The sequence below is a fragment of the Erinaceus europaeus genome, chromosome 10 (assembly GCF_950295315.1).
Source record: "Erinaceus europaeus chromosome 10, mEriEur2.1, whole genome shotgun sequence".
Taxonomy (NCBI): Eukaryota; Metazoa; Chordata; class Mammalia; order Eulipotyphla; family Erinaceidae; genus Erinaceus; species Erinaceus europaeus.
In genome coordinates this window covers 80,779,119-80,796,796 of record NC_080171.1, presented here as the reverse complement: position 1 = coordinate 80,796,796, position 17,678 = coordinate 80,779,119, and the positions used below count along the sequence as shown (strand labels likewise).

At 39.4% G+C, this 17,678-nt stretch overlaps 1 protein-coding gene across 13 annotated transcripts in view; it reads right to left on the bottom strand.

Moving 5' to 3' along the window:
- KIAA1958 (KIAA1958 ortholog) overlaps positions 1-17,678 on the bottom strand; it is a 245,450-nt gene that overhangs the window by 143,169 nt on the left and 84,603 nt on the right. For all 13 annotated transcript variants that reach the window (XM_060199949.1, XM_007534757.2, XM_060199952.1 and 10 more), the window contains exon 2: positions 13,062-14,256. In XM_060199949.1, coding sequence (XP_060055932.1) covers positions 13,062-14,232 — 1,171 coding nt within the window. In that variant the 5' untranslated portion in view covers positions 14,233-14,256. The remainder of the gene's footprint in view (positions 1-13,061; positions 14,257-17,678) is intronic.

The window sequence follows — 17,678 nt, the reverse complement described above, 5'->3', positions numbered from 1 at the left end:
CCCCCAGTCCTGGAACCCTTGGATAGGGCCCACTTTCCCGTATGCATCTCCCAATCCAAACCAAACAACATTGCATCTGCCGATCACAAACTAACCAAAGCAACGATTGCTACCTCAACATGCTTCACCCCAGAATGTATCCAGAGACTTCACGTGTGGAATGACAACCCTTCAGCTTCATTACTCGGGTGAGACCTTTCCTTTAATAGTACACTCTAATTTCATCTCAGGTAGTTCACTTTCCAACAAAGTCCCATAACCTAGATATACACCAGTTTCTGTGAGAGAGAGCTTATGTGCACACGTATCCATAAACTACTGCAAAATATATACCTGAAAGCAGGACTACACTAGAGTTTGCAGTGAGTACCTCCCTAACACTTCCTCTCCACTATTCCAAGCTTGGGATCCATGATTGCTCAACAAATTGTTTGGCTTCATATGTTAACTCTCTTTTCAATCACCAGGTTCCAGATGCCACCAGGATGCTGGCTAGGCTTCCCTGGATTGAAGACCCCACCAATGTGTCCTGGAGCTCAGCTTCCCCAGAGTCACACCCTACTAGGGAAAGAGAGAGGCAGACTGGGGGTATGGACCGACCAGTCAACGCCCATGTTCAGCGGGGAAGCAATTACAGAAGCCAGACCTTCTACCTTCTGCATCCCTCAACGACCCTGAGTCCATGCTCCCAGAGGGATAGAGAATGGGAAAGCTATCAGGGGAGGGGGTGGGTTATGGGGATTGGGTGTTGGGAATTGTGTGGAGTTGTACCCCTCCTACCTTATGCTTTTGTTCACTAATCCTTTCTTAAATAAAAAATTAAAAAAAAAAAAAAGAAGATGGGTCCTAAAACTGGTGCAACATGGAATGTTCCTACTCATGACCACAGAATGCAAGTTCTGACCTACAGGGATATAGAGATTACATAGGCTCCTGTGATGAATATGGTCCCCAGATCAAATCGATGAGGTTTACAGTCAACAATACTTATACATTTATTCCATACTTGGGAACTACTCTCTTTCCTGACCCAGCTCTCTAGCTCTTTCTTCAGCCATGACATCATCTCCCCAGACAATAACTTGGGTCCACCTGCATATCAGATGTCAGGCTCAGACAAAAACTAGTAAAGTTATGGGCCCTTTGGAATATACCTGAAATAGACTACTAGCTATTTCCAAAACGGAGACCCTAAATCTTCATCTGCTCCATCCTTCAGGTTCATGATTAGTCAACAATTCATTTGGCTTTATAGGAAAGGAAAATTAAAGACTCAATCCTATTTACAATTGAGTCCAAAAAGATAAAATACCTTGGGGTGAATGGACTTTTACAATGAAAATGATAGGACAATGCAAAAAGAAATAAAGGACAAACAGAATCTTGTTCCTAGATTGAAAGAATAAACATTATATAGATGGCCCTTCTATCACAAGCAATCTACAATTTCCATGCAATCCCCTATCAAAGTTCCAATGATTTTTTTTTTCTCTACAGTTATTGCTGGGGCTTGTGCCTGCGCTACAAATCCACTGCTCCTGGAGGTTATTTTCCCCTTTTGTTGCCCTTGTTTATAATTGTTGTTATTATTATTATTGCCATTGCTGCTGTTGTTGGATAGGACAGAGAGAAATTGAGAGAGGAGGGGAAGACAGAGAGGGAGAGAGAAAGATAGACACCTGTAGACCTGCTCATATCTAGTGATATGAGGGGCAGGGGATAAAGTGCAGAGTTTGACTTAGTTAAGGATCTTAGGTAGCCAGAAGGGCGGAATCTAGGATCCTCTGGCATACCCATTCTCATCTTTAAGTTGATAAGGTAGCACTGGAGGCTGCAGAGTGCCGGGCCTGTGTGGGAACAGGCATATCAATGCGATTGTGGGCAGCCAGGGACAGAGCATCGTGGAGGGATTCTCTTTGGGGTTCTCTAGGTATAATATGTCATCAGCAAAGAGTAATTTCTTTTCCAATCTATATGCCTTTGACTTCTCTTTCTTGTCTGATTGCTGTGGTACCTCAAGAACTATATTGAATAACAGTGGAGATAGTGGACATCCTTGTTTGGTTCTTGATTTTAGGGGGCAAAGCTTTCAGCTTTTCTCCATTGAGAACGATGTTAGCTGTGGGCTTGTCATATATGGTCTTTATTATGTTGAGGAATGGTTCTTCTATTCCCACTGCCTGGAGGGTCTTTTTCACAAATGGGTGTTGAATCTTTTCAAATGCCTTTTTGCCATCAATTTTCATCTTTTTTTTTGTTGTTGTTGTTGTTGATATGATGAATTACATTTATTGATTTGTGGACATTGAACTATCCCTGTTTCCCAGGGATAAATTCCATTTGTTCTTGGTGAATTATTCTCTTGATATGTTCTTGGACTCAATTTGCTAAGATCTTATTCAGGATCTTTGCATTAATGTTCATCAGGAGTATAGGATCTAAGGGGCTGAGCCGTGGCCCGCTGGATTAAGCCTACATAATACGAAGCACAAGGACCTGCCTCTGGTTCCCCACCTTCAGGGGGGTCGCTTCACAAGTGCTGAAGCAGGTGTCTGTCTTTCTCTCACTGTCTATCTTCCCCATCCCCTCTCAATTTCTCTGTCTTATCCAATAAAATGGGGGGGAAATGGCCACTAGGAGTTGTGGATTCATAGTACAGGCACCGAGCCCCAGTGATAACTATGGAGGCCCCCCCAAAAAATTGGCTTACAGTTTTATTTCCTGGTAGAGTCCTTACAGCTTTGAGGATCAATGTAATGTTTGCCTTATAGAATGTATTTAGTAAGTTTGCCCTTCCACATTTTTCTGGAATAGCTTGAGAATAGGTATTAGTTTTTTCTTTAAAGTCTTATAGAATTTGTTAAAGCCATCTGGGCGTAGATTTTTTTTTTTATTATTATTACCGATTCAATTTCTTTCTTTTCCTTCTACTTCTTCTCCTTCTCCTCCATCTCATTCTCCTCCTTCTTCTTTGTAAATTAGCTTTTTCTGAGGGTATTTATTTATTTATGACAAAGAAATTGAGAAGAGAGGGAAAGAGACAGAAAGAAACCTGCAGCCCTACTTCATAACACATTAAGTTTCCCCCCTGCAGGTGGGGATCAGGGGCTTAAACCTGGGTCCTTATAATGTGTATACTCAACCAGGTGTACTGACGCCTGGCCTCACCAATTCAGTTTCCAAACTATTGACTGGCTTGTTTAAGCGTTCTATTTCATCTTGCATTAGGCTTGGCAGATAGTATGATTCTAGAAATGCAGTCATCTCTTCTAGGTTATCTAATTTCTACCCATAGATATGTTCATAATATTCACGGATGATTCTTTGTATCTTATCACCTTCAGTTGTAATTTCATTTCTCATTTCTGTTTGCTTTTATCATACCTTTCTCTCTTTTTTCTTTTTGTGAGTCTAGCTAGTGTTTTATTTTTTCAGAGAGCCAACTCTTGGTTTCATTAATCTTTTGAATCATCTTTCTGGATTCTATTAATTTCTGCTCTGGTTTTGACTATTTCCTTCTTTCTGCTGACTTTTGGGTCTCTTTGTTGCTCTTTTTCTAGTTGGCCCAGTTGTGATGTTAGGTAGCTTGAGATCCCTGTTTGTTAATATAGGCCTGTATTGCTATAAACTTCCTTCTTAGGACAGCTCTTGCTACATTTCACAGAGGCTGGTAGTCGTCTCTTCGTTTTCATTGTTCTCCAAGTGATTTTTAATTTCTCTTTTGATTTCTTCAGTGGCCCAATTGTTATTCCAAAGTGTATTGTTCCATCTCCATAGTTTGGGTGTATTTCTTTGTTTCATTTTGGTTTTGCCTCAAGTGTTATCACTGGGGCCTGCACTATGAATCCACTGCTCCTGGTGGTCATCCCCCCCCACACACACACACACTTTATTGGAAAAGACAGAGAGAAATTGAGAGAAAAGGGGAAGTCAGGGAGGGGGAGAGAAAGATAGACACCTGCAGACCTGCTTCACCACTTGTGAAGAAACCCCCCTGCAGGTGGGGAACTAGGGGCTGGAACTGGGATCTTTGTGTGAGTCCTTGTGCTTTGCACTCTGTTCACTTAACCTGGTGTGCCACCACCCAACCCCCCTCTGAGTTCTTTTTAATTAGTTAATTAATTTATAAAATGGAAATAAAATAAGAACATAGGCTAAGAGGGCTACAGTTCCCACCACCAGAGCTCCATATTCCATCCCCTCCCCTGTTAGCTTTTCTATTCTTTATCCCTCTGGGAGTATGGGTCATTATGGGGTGCAGGGGTCATTATCCCAGGGTCATTATGGGGAGCAGAAGCTGGAAGGTCTGGCTTCTGTAATTGCTTCCCTGCTGAATGTGGTCGATCCATACTCCCAGCCTATCTCTTTCTTTCCCTAGTGGGGGACGGCTCTGGGGAAACAGAGCTCCAGGACACATTGGTGGGATCATCTGCCCAGGGAAGTCCGGTTGGCATCATGTTAGCATTTGGAACCTGGTAGCTGCTTCACCACTTGTAAAGCAAACCACCACCCCCACCCCCTGTAGGTGGGGAGCCAGGGGCTAGAACCGAGATCCTTATGCTGGTCATTGAGCTTTGCACCATGTGCACTTAACCCACTGCGCTATCACCAGACCCCCAATGGTTTTTTTTTTAAGCAAATTCAACAAATTGTCCAAAAATCTGTGTAGAACCAGAAAAGGCCACAAGCTGCCAAAGCACTTGTGAGAAGAAAGTAAAAGTATGGAGCTATCATGCCCCCCAACTTCAGTTTATACTACAAAGCCATAGTAATCAGAACAGAATGGTACCAGAATAAAAAATGAACATTTGGGTCAATGGAACAGACTGAAAAGCCCAGAAATGAGCCCACACATATACAACCACTCAACATATAACAAAGGGGCCAAAGTCATTCAGTGGGGTAAACGACTCTTCAATAATGCTGGAAAAGTTGAACAGTTACATGAAGAAAAGTGGAACTAGACCATCACCTACCACCATATACCAAGGTCATATCAAAATGGATTAAAAATCTAGATATTAGACCAGAAACTCTAAAATTTATAGAAGAAAGTGTCAATGATACTCTGCAGGACCTTCACATCAAAGATGTATTTGGAGACTCAACCACCTGGGCACAGAAAATGAAAACAAGAATAAATGAATGGGATTACATGAAACTAAAAAGCTTCTACACATCAAAAGCAAACACACAAGGATAATCAGGCAACCGAGTAAATGGGTGAAGATATTGGCACATCACACACCAAAGGATTGATATCAAACATCTATACAAAATTAGTGCAGATCACAAAAGAAGCAAAAAAATCACCCAATAAAAAAGTGGGCCAAAGAAGTAAAAAGTTTCTGGGGCCGAGTGGTGGCACACCTGGATGAGCGCACACATTCACAGTGCACAAGGACCCAAGTTCAAGCCCTCAGTCCCTACCAGCAGGGGGAGATAAAGAGGGAGAGAGAGACACCTGCAGCTCTGCTTCACCACTTGCAAAGCTACTGGTCTCTCTCTCTCTCTTCCTCTTTATTTCCCCCTTTCCTCTCTATTAAAGATAACAACAAAAAAACGTAAAAAAAAAAAAAGTAAACAGTTTTCTAAAGAAAATGTATACATAGCTAACAGACACATGAAGAAATGCTTCACTTCATTTATCAAGAGAAATCCAAACTAAAACTATACTGAGATACCATCTTACACCTGAGAGAAACAAACCAGGAAATAACAGGTATTGGAAAGGTTGTGAAGAAAGGGAACTCTACTTCACTGCTGGTGGGAATACAAACTAGTACAGCCCCTTTGGAAGACTGTATGGACAGTCCTTAAACAAATAAAAATGGAATTACCATATGATCCAGCAATACCACCCTTAGACATTTACCCATAAACACTCAAGCATTAATCAGAAGGGACAAATGCACCCCTATGTTCATAGCTCCATTATTCACAACAGCCCAAGAGTAGAAGCAGCCTAAATGGCCATCAACAGATGACTGGCTAATGAAGTTATGGACTATATATTCTGCAAAATACTACTCTGCAATCAAAAGGATAGTATGTCCTTTAGGATAAAATGTATGGGACTGGAGGTGATTATGCTTAGCGAAATAAGAGATGAAAGACAACTACTAGACAACTTCATTCATATGTGGAATCAAGAGATCTGATTTACATGAACTTGCCAAAAAAAAAAAAAAATCTCCAAACAAAACAGAAGCAAGCAAACTATAAAACTTGTAAGAACTATGATGGTTATCTTTGTGAGGTGGTAGGATAGGGGAGGAGATTCAGTGGTGGGTGTGATTTCGGAAACTATTAATAATAAATTTAAGGTTTTTTTTTTAAAACCTGTCTTTCTATAGATGTGCATTTCCTATCATAATGGGAGGGGTGATGCTGATTTCTTCATTGCCCAATTAAATTAGTGGAGCAATAAAACAAGTTTACTGTTTATAGAAGAACCATTCCTAAGGGGTGGGTGGTGTCACATCTGGTCAGGAGCACATGTTACAATGTGCAAGGACCCAGGTTTGAGCCTCAGGTCCCACCTGTAGTGGTAAAGTTTTGCAAATGGTGAATCAGCGCTGCAAGTGTCTATCTCTCTCCCTATCTCCCCCACCCTCTCAATTTCTGGCTGTCCAATAAATAAAGATAATAAAAACAAACAAAAAAGAACCATTCCTAAAAATAACAAATACTATTTATGACAAACCCACAGCTAATATTACTAACACAGCTTACATCAGTGAGTTCCAGAAACTCCTTATACTATGTATATAGTTTTTTTTCTTCTTATAATATGTCCTCTATTTGATTATTTATTTATTTACCTCCAGGGTTATTGCTAGGACTCAGTGCCGGCACTGCAAATCCAATGCTCCTGGAGGCTATTTTTTTCCCCATTTTTGTTGCACTTGTTGCTATTATTGTTATTAATGCCATTGTTGTTGGATAAGACAGAAAGAAATGGAGAGAGGAAGGGAAGACAGAGAGGGGGAGAGAAAGATAGACACCTGCAGACCTGATTCACTGCCTGCAAAGCGACTCCCCTACAGGTGGGGAGCCAGGGGCTCGAACTGGGATACTTAAGCTGGTCCTTGTGCTTTGCACTATCTGCGCTTGACCCGCTGTGCTACTGCCCAATTCCCTTGATTATTTTCCAATGTAACAATCTTCTGTGTACTGTGTGCAAGGTCCTGGACTTGAGGAGAAGTTCCATTAAAAACATTCAGCATTACAAGAGAAGGGAACACAAAATAAATTAGGTAAGTATCTACTCCATTAACTTTCTTTTTCTTTTTTTTTTCCCCCTCCAGGGTTATTGCTGGGCTCGGTGCCTGCACCATGAATCCACCGCTCCTGGAGGCCATTCTTTCCCCCTTTTGTTGCCCTTGTTGTTGTAGCCTCATTGTGGTTATTATTATTGCCATTGTTGATGTTGTTCGTTGTTGGATAAGACAGAGAGAAATGGAAAGAGGAGGGGAAGACAGAGAGGGGGAGAGAAAGATAGACACCTGCAGACCTGCTTCACCGCCTGTGAGGCGACTCCCCTGCAGGTGGGGAGCCGGGGGCTCGAACCAGCATCCTCGGATCCTTACGCCAGTCCTTGCGCTTTGCACCACATGCGCTTAACCCACTACGCCACTGCCCGAACCCCTCCATTAACTTTCTAAGAGGAATTACGAAATAAAGTTCACTCTCTTTTACCAGATCTTATGAAACTTCCCATATAATCTCCAGTATTGAAAGTGGCTCAAAGCTGAAATTATTCAAGAAAAAAAAGTGGAGGGTAAAAGGAAAAAATATGAATCAGTATAGGTTGTAAATGTCCAGATATTCTAATATGCTCCTTTTTGGGAGCTATCTCCTCATGATACTGCTATTCAATGCCTCTTCCATAAGGGATCAAATTGAGAAGTGGTAAGGAAGTTAAACAGAAAATACAATGAATAGCATATGTAAATTAACATGGAAAATTGCATACTCCTAAAACATATAATTTAAAATTATTTCTTAATAGTTATTTGATTGTTAATTAAGTATTTATTATATTTATTATTTATTATCATAATTAATTATTATTATTAATTATTTCTTAACTCAACGTAGTACAAAGAAATTCTAGGATGTCTCTCATTCTTCAGGATTGCCCATGCAGTCCATGCTGTTTGTTACCAAAGGTATTAAGTACCTCTCTCACCCATTCTAGGTTCAAAATATGTTACCTCTGGTGTCAATCAGTCCTCAAAATGGACACATTTCAGCAAAGCTTCCAACTGGGAGTGGGTGAAGTAATTATAGGTTGCCTAGACAGTTTATATATAAACAAGATAGCATACAATATGGGGCATTACAGTATCGATAATTGCTAGCCATTTATTTTAGTTGAAAATACAAGCCTAGTGACAAAAAGAAAATTATTTTTTATGAAACATATAGGAGAAGTTAATACCTTTCCTAGGTTCAGAATACTCCAGATACTTTATTATAAAACAATGGGAGCCCAGTCAAAATAGTTTAGGCAGAAAAAGAAGTTAATAAAAGGCACAGAATTTCCTGGAATCTCAATAAATCAATTCTGGAGATGACCATAAATAATGCTCTGGCCACACTGCAGACTTTCTCAGGTGGTAACATCTCAGTCACCATCCCATACAACTACAACTTCTGGAATGTTACTGTTGCTGTTTCTAGACATTGAATATATCTATTTGAAAAAGTTTTTTTCTAGACAGTGTTCCTTGAAAGAACACCCCCACTCCATACCCACACTTAGCAGTGTAATACGCATCTGACTGACTTCAATACTGATTCCAGGGTTGGCTTGATGTTTCAATGACTGACTTGAGGTGAGTGGGAATGCTGTGATACAAGCTCTATTTATGCCTAGACATGAAGCCCAGCATCACCTGGCAATGACCTTAGAACCATGCAGAGATCAAGCATTTATAAATAAAGCTAATACAAGGAAGCTAGGGAGAAAACCGGCAAGAGAGAAATTAGACGCTGTTGGAATGCTGGATAGGAACTCATTTAAATATCTCTCTTGGACTACAAAGCAATTGACTTCCTCTTTTAAACCTACTTTGACTCAGGTTTGTGTTTCTGTAAAAGAAAAGCCATTATTCCTAAGTGTCAACACAGGCCAAATAACTGGAATATATAATTTAATTTTAAAAAGCTCACTGAATCCAGTTTTTTTAAAAATATTTATTTATTCCCTTTTGTTGCCCTTTTTTTTTTATTGTTGTAGTTATTATTGTTGTTGTTTTGTTGGACAGGACAGAGAGAGGAGCAGGTGGGGGAGCTGGGGGATCCTTACGCTGGTCCTTGCACTTTGCGCCACCTATGCTTAACCCGCTGCACTACCGCCCAACTCCCTGAACCCAATTTTTTTTACAAGGGCAATCTTTCATAAAATATTCTATTAGATGATTCATACTCATTTTTTCTCTGAATGGATTGTTTTATATAAAGCATAATAAAAATCTAAAAATTTCAGAAAGATACCAATAAAAGTAGAACTAAAATTCCAGAAAGACTCAATTATAAACAAGCATGTAGTACATCAGTCAATTTCAGCAGAGAATGGAAATTGGAATTCAGCAGAGAATGGAAACACACAATTCTTTTTTTTTTTTTCAGTACATTTTTCTGGAATATTGGCTACTTGCAAAATTAATGAGAGGTTCCAACCCAAAATACATTCTAATGTAAAGAATAAGAAAACAGAAGAAAAAGGAAGAAGAAAACAAGTAGAGGAAATGAAAAGAAAGCCATAAAAGAGCCACACTACTTTACTCATAAATATTTTATTCAAAATATAGAAAAGAGCTTCTTAGAAAAATACAAAGGCAGAAGATGACAGACATATAGATAAATGATAGAGAAAAGAAGAAAAAAACTTTCTTGGAGATTATAAAAATCCACACATTTGCTTTATCACGGACACAACCTAGATTCCCACCACACTGTTGGACGGACACTTGAGTGTCTCTCTGTGCCTCTCTTAATCTTTCCATCTGAAAAAGTTGGTGTTGGAGCGGTGAAACTCCAGTGATAGTCACGTCAGCAGGTGAAAAGTTAATAATGAAGTGGGACAGGTATATCCAATATACAAGGCAGACTGGAAAATATATAAGCAATGTGAGTTGAATCAATTAAAAAATAGCAGAGGGGGCTGGGTGGTGGTATACCCAGTTAAGTGTACACATTATAATGTGCAAGGCCCCAGTTCAAGCCCCTGCTCCCCACCTGCAGGGAGGAAGTTTCATGAGTGGTGAAGTAGTACTGCAGGTGTCTCTATGTTTCTCCCTCTCTATCTTCCCCTCCCCTCTCAAAGAAGAAGAAAAGGGGGAAAAGAGGGGAGAGGATGGGAGGGGAAGGGAAGGGAGAGGAAGGAAAAAATAAAAAGGAAAAATAGCTGCAAGGAGCAGTGAATTCATCGTGCAGACACCAATCCCCAGTGATGGTCCTTGTAGCAATTAAAAAAATAATAAATATATATCAAAGGTAACAGAGATGCATTCTTTTAAAAGGAAAACCATTCATATAAATCTAATAAGCTAAAGTTGTCTATTAATTCTAGAAAAGAATAAAGAAAAAAAGGATCTTCAGGTCAAAGAGACAGCATAGCAGATTATACAACAGACTCATGGCTGGGCCACCAGGAGTCCCAGGTTCAATCTCTGAGCAGTGGTCTGGTAAAAAGAAAAAAAAAAAAAAAAGTAAACAGATAGGCACAGCTATGTTCTAATAAAACCTTTAAAAACATGTTTTAAAAAATGTGGGGTTGTCTTTAAGCCAAGAGAAATAGTATAGCAGAGACTTGAGGCCTCAGACTCCGCAGATTCAGTCTTTCGTGAAAATCATTTTGAAAATAAAAGTATATATCTGCACAAAATCACAAAGGAAGCTGTGTGTATAAATATTTTATACACATAAAAACCCAACTCATAATGCAATAGATTTATGATAAATGCCCCAAGTTTACATAAAAACCTCAAAAACTAATGGAATCTAAGTCACTGGGAAATAGTAAGTCTTCTAATAAAATATGTCCTCTTTACGCATTACTGTTTGCTAAGATTTAAGTTGAAGAGTATAACAGAACTGACATGAAAATTAATGATTTTATTCATATCTTGATTAACATTTTATAACTTTGTGACTTCAGTTCTTAACAGAAATTAGATGACTTTCCACTAAGAGAGTACAATTTACATGGTATCAGTAAAACCAAAGAAAATGAGACATTTTCTTAGCTTCTGATGACTTAATAGTCATTTAACAAATGATTTATTTTAAAAACATTTTCAAAGATATGCAGTGTTCTTATATTGATTCAATAGACTCAAACTTAACCACTCTTAAAAGAATCAAGAAAAATAAGGAATGAAGTTACCACAAGACCTATTAATTAGAATTCTAGGTAACTGCCCAAGTGATATGAATAATATGCTCACACAAAAACTTATACACAAATGTTATTAGCAGCATTATTCATAATTGCCCTAAAATGAAAACAGCCTTAATGACCACTAGTGAAAGGAAAAACAAAATATGATATATTCATACAGTGAAGTCTTACTTAGAAATAAAGAGGAAATGCTAATACATGCTACAATATACTAAAACCTTAGGGGAAAGTATGCTGAGTACACAAAGGCAGTCATAAAAGGTCTCATAATATGATTCCATTTATATAATGCAGAAAAGACAAAGTAGTTCACACAGTGGTTCACAGGCAATGCAAGGAACTAGTGACTGCTACATTGTATGTTGTGATGGAAATGTTCTGCAATTAGTGTTAATGGCTGTACAAATTTGTGAATGTACCAAAAATCATTGTATTGCACTTTAAAAGAGTGAATTTTTATGGTTTTTAAATTACACCTCAAAGTAGCTAATATTTTAAAATAAAGAAAAATGAATACATTTAAACACTTTATCAAGACAAATTATTTTAATTGTTTATTTTATTAATAACCATGTTAGAAGAAAAAATAAACTGAAGGTTTCCAATGGGAATTAATGTTCACATTAAAAATGGAAAAGTGTGTTTGTAAAGCAGCTTACAGGAAATTACAGGACACAGGTACTTCAGGCTTCTAGGACTTTCTTGAGAGGGACTAAAATGACATAAAAATCAGTCTTGCACTGCTATTCATGCTTGGCAGTTTTTCTATTTCTGGTGTATTAGATTTGATTTCTTGTTTTCTTTTTTTTTGTGTGTGTGTTTTTGTTTGTTTACTTTGCTTATGTTTTAACCAGAGCACCAGATCTCATGCTAGAAGGTCTATGCATGTAAGTCTCATGTGTGTGCTAATGCTATGCTAGGTCTCCAACAGACTTGAGTCATGAATCCAAAAGCATGACACCCAAACCCCTTGTATAGCTCACATTATAGAAATAATGAATGTCAAAAGTACAGAATATTACAATTGCAGATAAGGGTCTCATATAATCATTTCCCTCTTCTCTCAATCCATTTCAGTTAGGTCCATCTATTTCAGAAATGTATATTATCTTACTATTAAGTTTTAAGAGAAAAGATCAAATGCCTCTTTTAGAGATGTGCATTCTTTTCTTTAAAACTTATTATAAATTGCCACAGCAACTAAAGTAAATAGAATACACAGTTGGTTCAAATAATGATGAAAAAAACATTAGTTCTACTGTCATAGATCCAGCCCAACATCATCTTGGCTTCAGTCACCAAATACCTTAATAATAGTAGGAGAACATTAAAAAAAAAAAGACTTTTAAAAATTATTTTTCTGTTCGGCTTAAGAGCAGATACAAACTTTAAATTTAGCCATGTAGTATCAACAGCATAACCTACAGCTGTATTCTCAATGCTGAGGTACACTAACTACATGGATAACCTTAATTCAAATGAATTTCCCTTACTGTATGGCCTGCATATATTTCACTGTTACTACCTTTCTAAAAATAGTACAGACTTAAATTGTAGTAAACTGAACCAACAGTTTTAGAAGTCTTGACGGCGCGGTATCCTCTGACATATATGGATGAGGGACTTGCTGTCACCTCATGTGCCATACCTGGTATGCACTGGGCCGTAGCTTCAGTGGTTATGGTTGGACCAATGGAGGACTGCTGCTGGCTGGAGCTCACTTCGGGCTCTGTGTTAACTGAGGGAGAAAGGGCTACCTCACAGGAGGAAACCTGGCTGGGCAAATGGGGGAGGAACTCTTCAGAAGCAACTTGTTCATCTTGTCCAGGCAGTTGCAGAGCAGACAGAGGGATGCTGATCTGTTTGTTAGGATGGGATGTGCTTACAGGCATCTGCATGGTAACCTGCTGGCTGGTGCTATGACTACCAGGAGGTCCTCTATTCGGTGAAGCCAGAGATACCCTGGCAGTCTTCTGGACAATTGGTCTGGACAACATAGAAGGGGATACAGACACACCCTGTGGGTCTAGCTCTGTGCTGATGGCAGATGTTACATGGGGAATCAGCTTAGCAGACCCCACACAAGAGGGACCAGCATGAGTCTGAGGTTTGGGTTTTGCCATCTGAGTCAATGACAGAGCTGGCCCATCTATGCCTCCAGTTAGCTCTGCATTTGCCACAATGTAATAATCTTCAGGAATCTCTTGTTTGATTTTCTTAATGATGACATCATTGCTGCATTCATCAACCATCTGAGTCTGGGAGCTTGAATGAAGAGAAGATGGTACTATACCAGGTCTTTTTCGAGCAATGCTTTGAGGCCTTTGCATTTGAGGTTCAAAGTCGCTATCTTCATCTGTAACAGAAGACTCACAAACCATGTCAAATAGGGTGTTTTCATCTTCATATTCTTCAACAGCTTCATCTAGTTCAGAGGGCTCACTGCAATAAGAGAAGTCACAAGAATCTCTGGTTCGACTACAGTCTAGTTTTGCTTTCACTGGTCTCCCAGGATATCTTTCAACAGGACTAGTTTGTGTCTCAGAGGGTACTCCAATTATACTGGGACTATCAGAGTTAAAACTTCTGTTATCCTGGAAACAGACTCTTTCTTGTGATCCAGCTCTGCAAGTAGCTGTCAGTGGCCAGTGGTACGCATGACCGGCACTGCAACCCCACATTGCTGTTAGGTTCCCATGGGAACCTTCTGAAAGCAAGTGTTTCAGGTTTGGAATGAGGTTGCAAATGGTCCCATGACTGTGGGCCCAGCTGACCAATTTGGACAGATTCTCAGATGAGGTATGAAGGCAATCCTCCATGTTACAGGATCAGCAGTCTCTTTCCTAAAATAAAATAAAAAAAATAATAAAGGCTGTTATTACCCAAGACATTCCCATAACTCAATTACTTCAATTACTTTGAACTATGATAGTGATGTGGCATAAAAAAAATAATAAATGTCTTTCAAAACTATGTCTAGTTAATATTACTGCATATGAGCAGGGACTAGAACAGAATACAGGAAGGAAAAAAAAAGTAAAAATATCCAATGACTTGTGGTTATGGGATTTGAGCAAGTTTTTGTTCATTTCCTTTACTTTTTTTAAAAAAATTTATTTATTTATTTTTAATGAAAGAAGGATACAGAGAGAAAGATACAGAGAGAGCTACCAGAGCACTACTCAGCTCTGGCTTATGGTGTGTTGGGGACTGAACCTGGAACTTTGGAACCTCAGGCTTGAAAGTCTTTTGCATATCCATTATGCTGTCTCCCCAGCCCTTCCTTTACTTTTATAATGTTTTGTTTGGTCCTTCCCCAGAGCCCTGTTTAGCTCTGGTTTACTGTGGTGCTGGGGATTAAACCTAGGACCTTTGTTGCTTTAGACACCAAAGCCTTTTTGCATAACTACTACACTATTTCCCCAAACCAGTAATATTTGTCTGGGGGGAAAGGAATAATTAAGGGGGAAAAAAGTAGGCTTTTTTATGATACTTCCAACATCACAGAGATGCTTGGTCAGTTCCCTAATAATAACATTTGTGTATATACATATTAACCAAGTGAACATATTTCCAGCATGAACCTCTGCTGTTAGAAACTCCACTATCAGTGGCAGTCACTCTAAAGTGGATACTAAAGAAGTGATGTCAACCCTCTGTTGGCACCAGAAAATAAAACTAAAGGGTCCTAGGACAAAATATGAACTGTTCTTCCCTAAAGGACAGAAAGTAGAGATAAAAAGTCTTTCGCAGAGAAGGAAGAAAAGACTGGTGTGTGGTCTGGGAGGTAGTGCAGTGGATAAAGCATTGGATTCTCAACCATGAGGTCCTGAGTTTGATCCCCGGCAGATCAAACCAGAGTGATGTCTGGTTCTTTCTCATGAATAAATAAATAAATTCTAAAAGGAAAGAAAGAAAGAGAGAGAGAGAGAGAAAGGAAGGAAGGAAAGAAGAAAGAAAGAAAGAAAGGAAGGAAGGAAGGAAGGAAAGAAAGAAAAGAAAAAAGAAAAAAGAAAAAAGAAAAGAAAAAAGAAAAAAGAAAAAAGAAAAAAGAAAAAAGAAAAAAGAAAAGAAAAGAAAAGAAAAGAAAAGAAAAGAAAAGATCCCAGAGACTCTGGCTGGGGATAAGGCACAGACACAGACCAGAAGTAAGAGTGGGTAGGTAGGTCAGGTTCCAGCATGGTAACCAAAGCTTAAAAGCAAGCTCCAGGAGGTGGCACAGTGGACAAATTGCTGGACTCTCAAGCACGAGGTCCTGAGTTCAATCCTCGGCAGCACATGTACCAGAGTGATATCTGATTCTTTCTCTCTCTCTGTATCTATCATTCTTCATGAATAAATAAAAGATAAAAAAAAAAAAAGCAAGCTCCCTCTCTCCTTGTTGACTAAAATTCTTGAGTTAATTTATTGTTTTTCACTTCACAGATAGGGAAAAATGTGTCTGGAGTATTATACCATCTCAAGTTCCTGTATATCTACAAGCTACAAAATAGAAGTACATCATTTCATTTATTTATTTATTTTGCCTCCAGGGTTATCGCTGGGGCTCAGTGCCAGCACTACAAATACATTGCTCCTGGAGGAGGCTATTTTTTCCATTTTGTTGCCCTTGTTGTGGTTGTTATTGTTATTGTTGTTGTAGCTGTTGCTGTTGGATAGGACAGAGAGAAATCGAGAGAGGAGGGGAAGACAGAGAGGACTGCCACTTGTGGGCAGAAACTGGGATCCTTAGGCCAGCCTTTGTGCTTTGTTTTGCGCCACGTGCACTTAACCCACTGTGCTACCGACCAGGCCCCAAAGTACATCATTCTTCATTGAGCAGAAGTCAAAAAAAAAAAAGAATCCCAGTTCAAGCCCCCGGCTCCCTTCACAAGCAGTGAAGCAGGTCTATAGGTGTCTTTCTCTCTCCCTCTGTCTTCCCTTCCTCTCTCCATTTCTCTCTGTTCTATCCAACAACAATAATAACAACAATAAAACAACAAGGGCAACAAAAGAGAATAAGTAAATATTTATAAAAAAAAGATTTGAAAAAAAGACTCTACTGAAAGAGAAAGCCTTCAGAAAATTGGACAGGGTCTTGACGTGAGATTTAGTCTATCCTAAGGTGACAGGATCTATCTCCAATGTTAGATGGCAGTGTGAGTGGGCATGTCCTAGCTACCATTCCTTGTCCTATCTCCTTGACACTTGACCAAGAAGTAAATTCAAACCTTTTAGTGCCAGCAAGATAGCTCAGTGGACAGTGTACCTGTTTTAGCATAACCATGTTCAAGCTTCCTCCACCACACTGGTATAATATCTTTCCCTCTCTCCCTCTCTACCCAAAAAAAGCAGGGCCAGAGAGGTAAAGCCTTGGCAAAAACAATAAAAGCTCAAGATGTCATGCAGGCTCTGTGATATAATCATGACCATGACTAAACTCTCAAACATCATTTTATACTATCATGTCCTTTTCCCACACTTCCTGTGGTCTCTTTTCTAAACAGTTACTCACTCACATGAATCTTTAAAGCCTTGTTCTTTGGTTTAATATGCAAACCCACTCCCCCTTTATTCACATGAATTTAGGACTACCTCCTCCAGAACCTTCCTCCGTTTCTGTAGATACTCTTCATCTGCACTTCTATAATCTCCCGAGGACATTTGCCATTGCTGTACTGTTATTGCTGACATGCCTGTGTTGGTATGCTTCTAATTCTGCTTCTAAAACCCCTTCTGTTTCATTGGTTTAATCCCCCCTGCTTAACACTGTATTCTATTTACATAACCAGTTAACTAAACACCACCCTGGCAGGGCATTGGTTTAATCCCCACTGGTTCATGATGTCTTTTTGCTCCGCCCCCTCTCATAGTACACCCTGATTTGCAACATTCTCTTTTGGCTCCACCCTCTCTACGTCACATCCTATTTCCACCCTACTTGGCGAGTATATATATATAAGGACAGGATTGTGATTATATATAGTTTAGATGGCTTAGATTGTGATGCGTTCCATATGAATAAAGAGATACTGAGCTCAGCCATGAGTCCCTCGTCGTCTGTCTCCCGCCCACAAAGCTATGTCACCCGGCATAATGGCACCCTGAACAGCGACTGGCATGTCTGTCTATCTCTTAAGACCTGAGGACAGGGACTGTGATGTAATTTGTCATTCATTAGTAAGGACCTACTTGAGAGAGGCAGAGATTAATAAGAAATGCTCCTGTTCGGGGGTCGGGCGGTGGCGCAGTGGGTTAAGCGCAGGTGGCGCGCAGGGACCGGCAT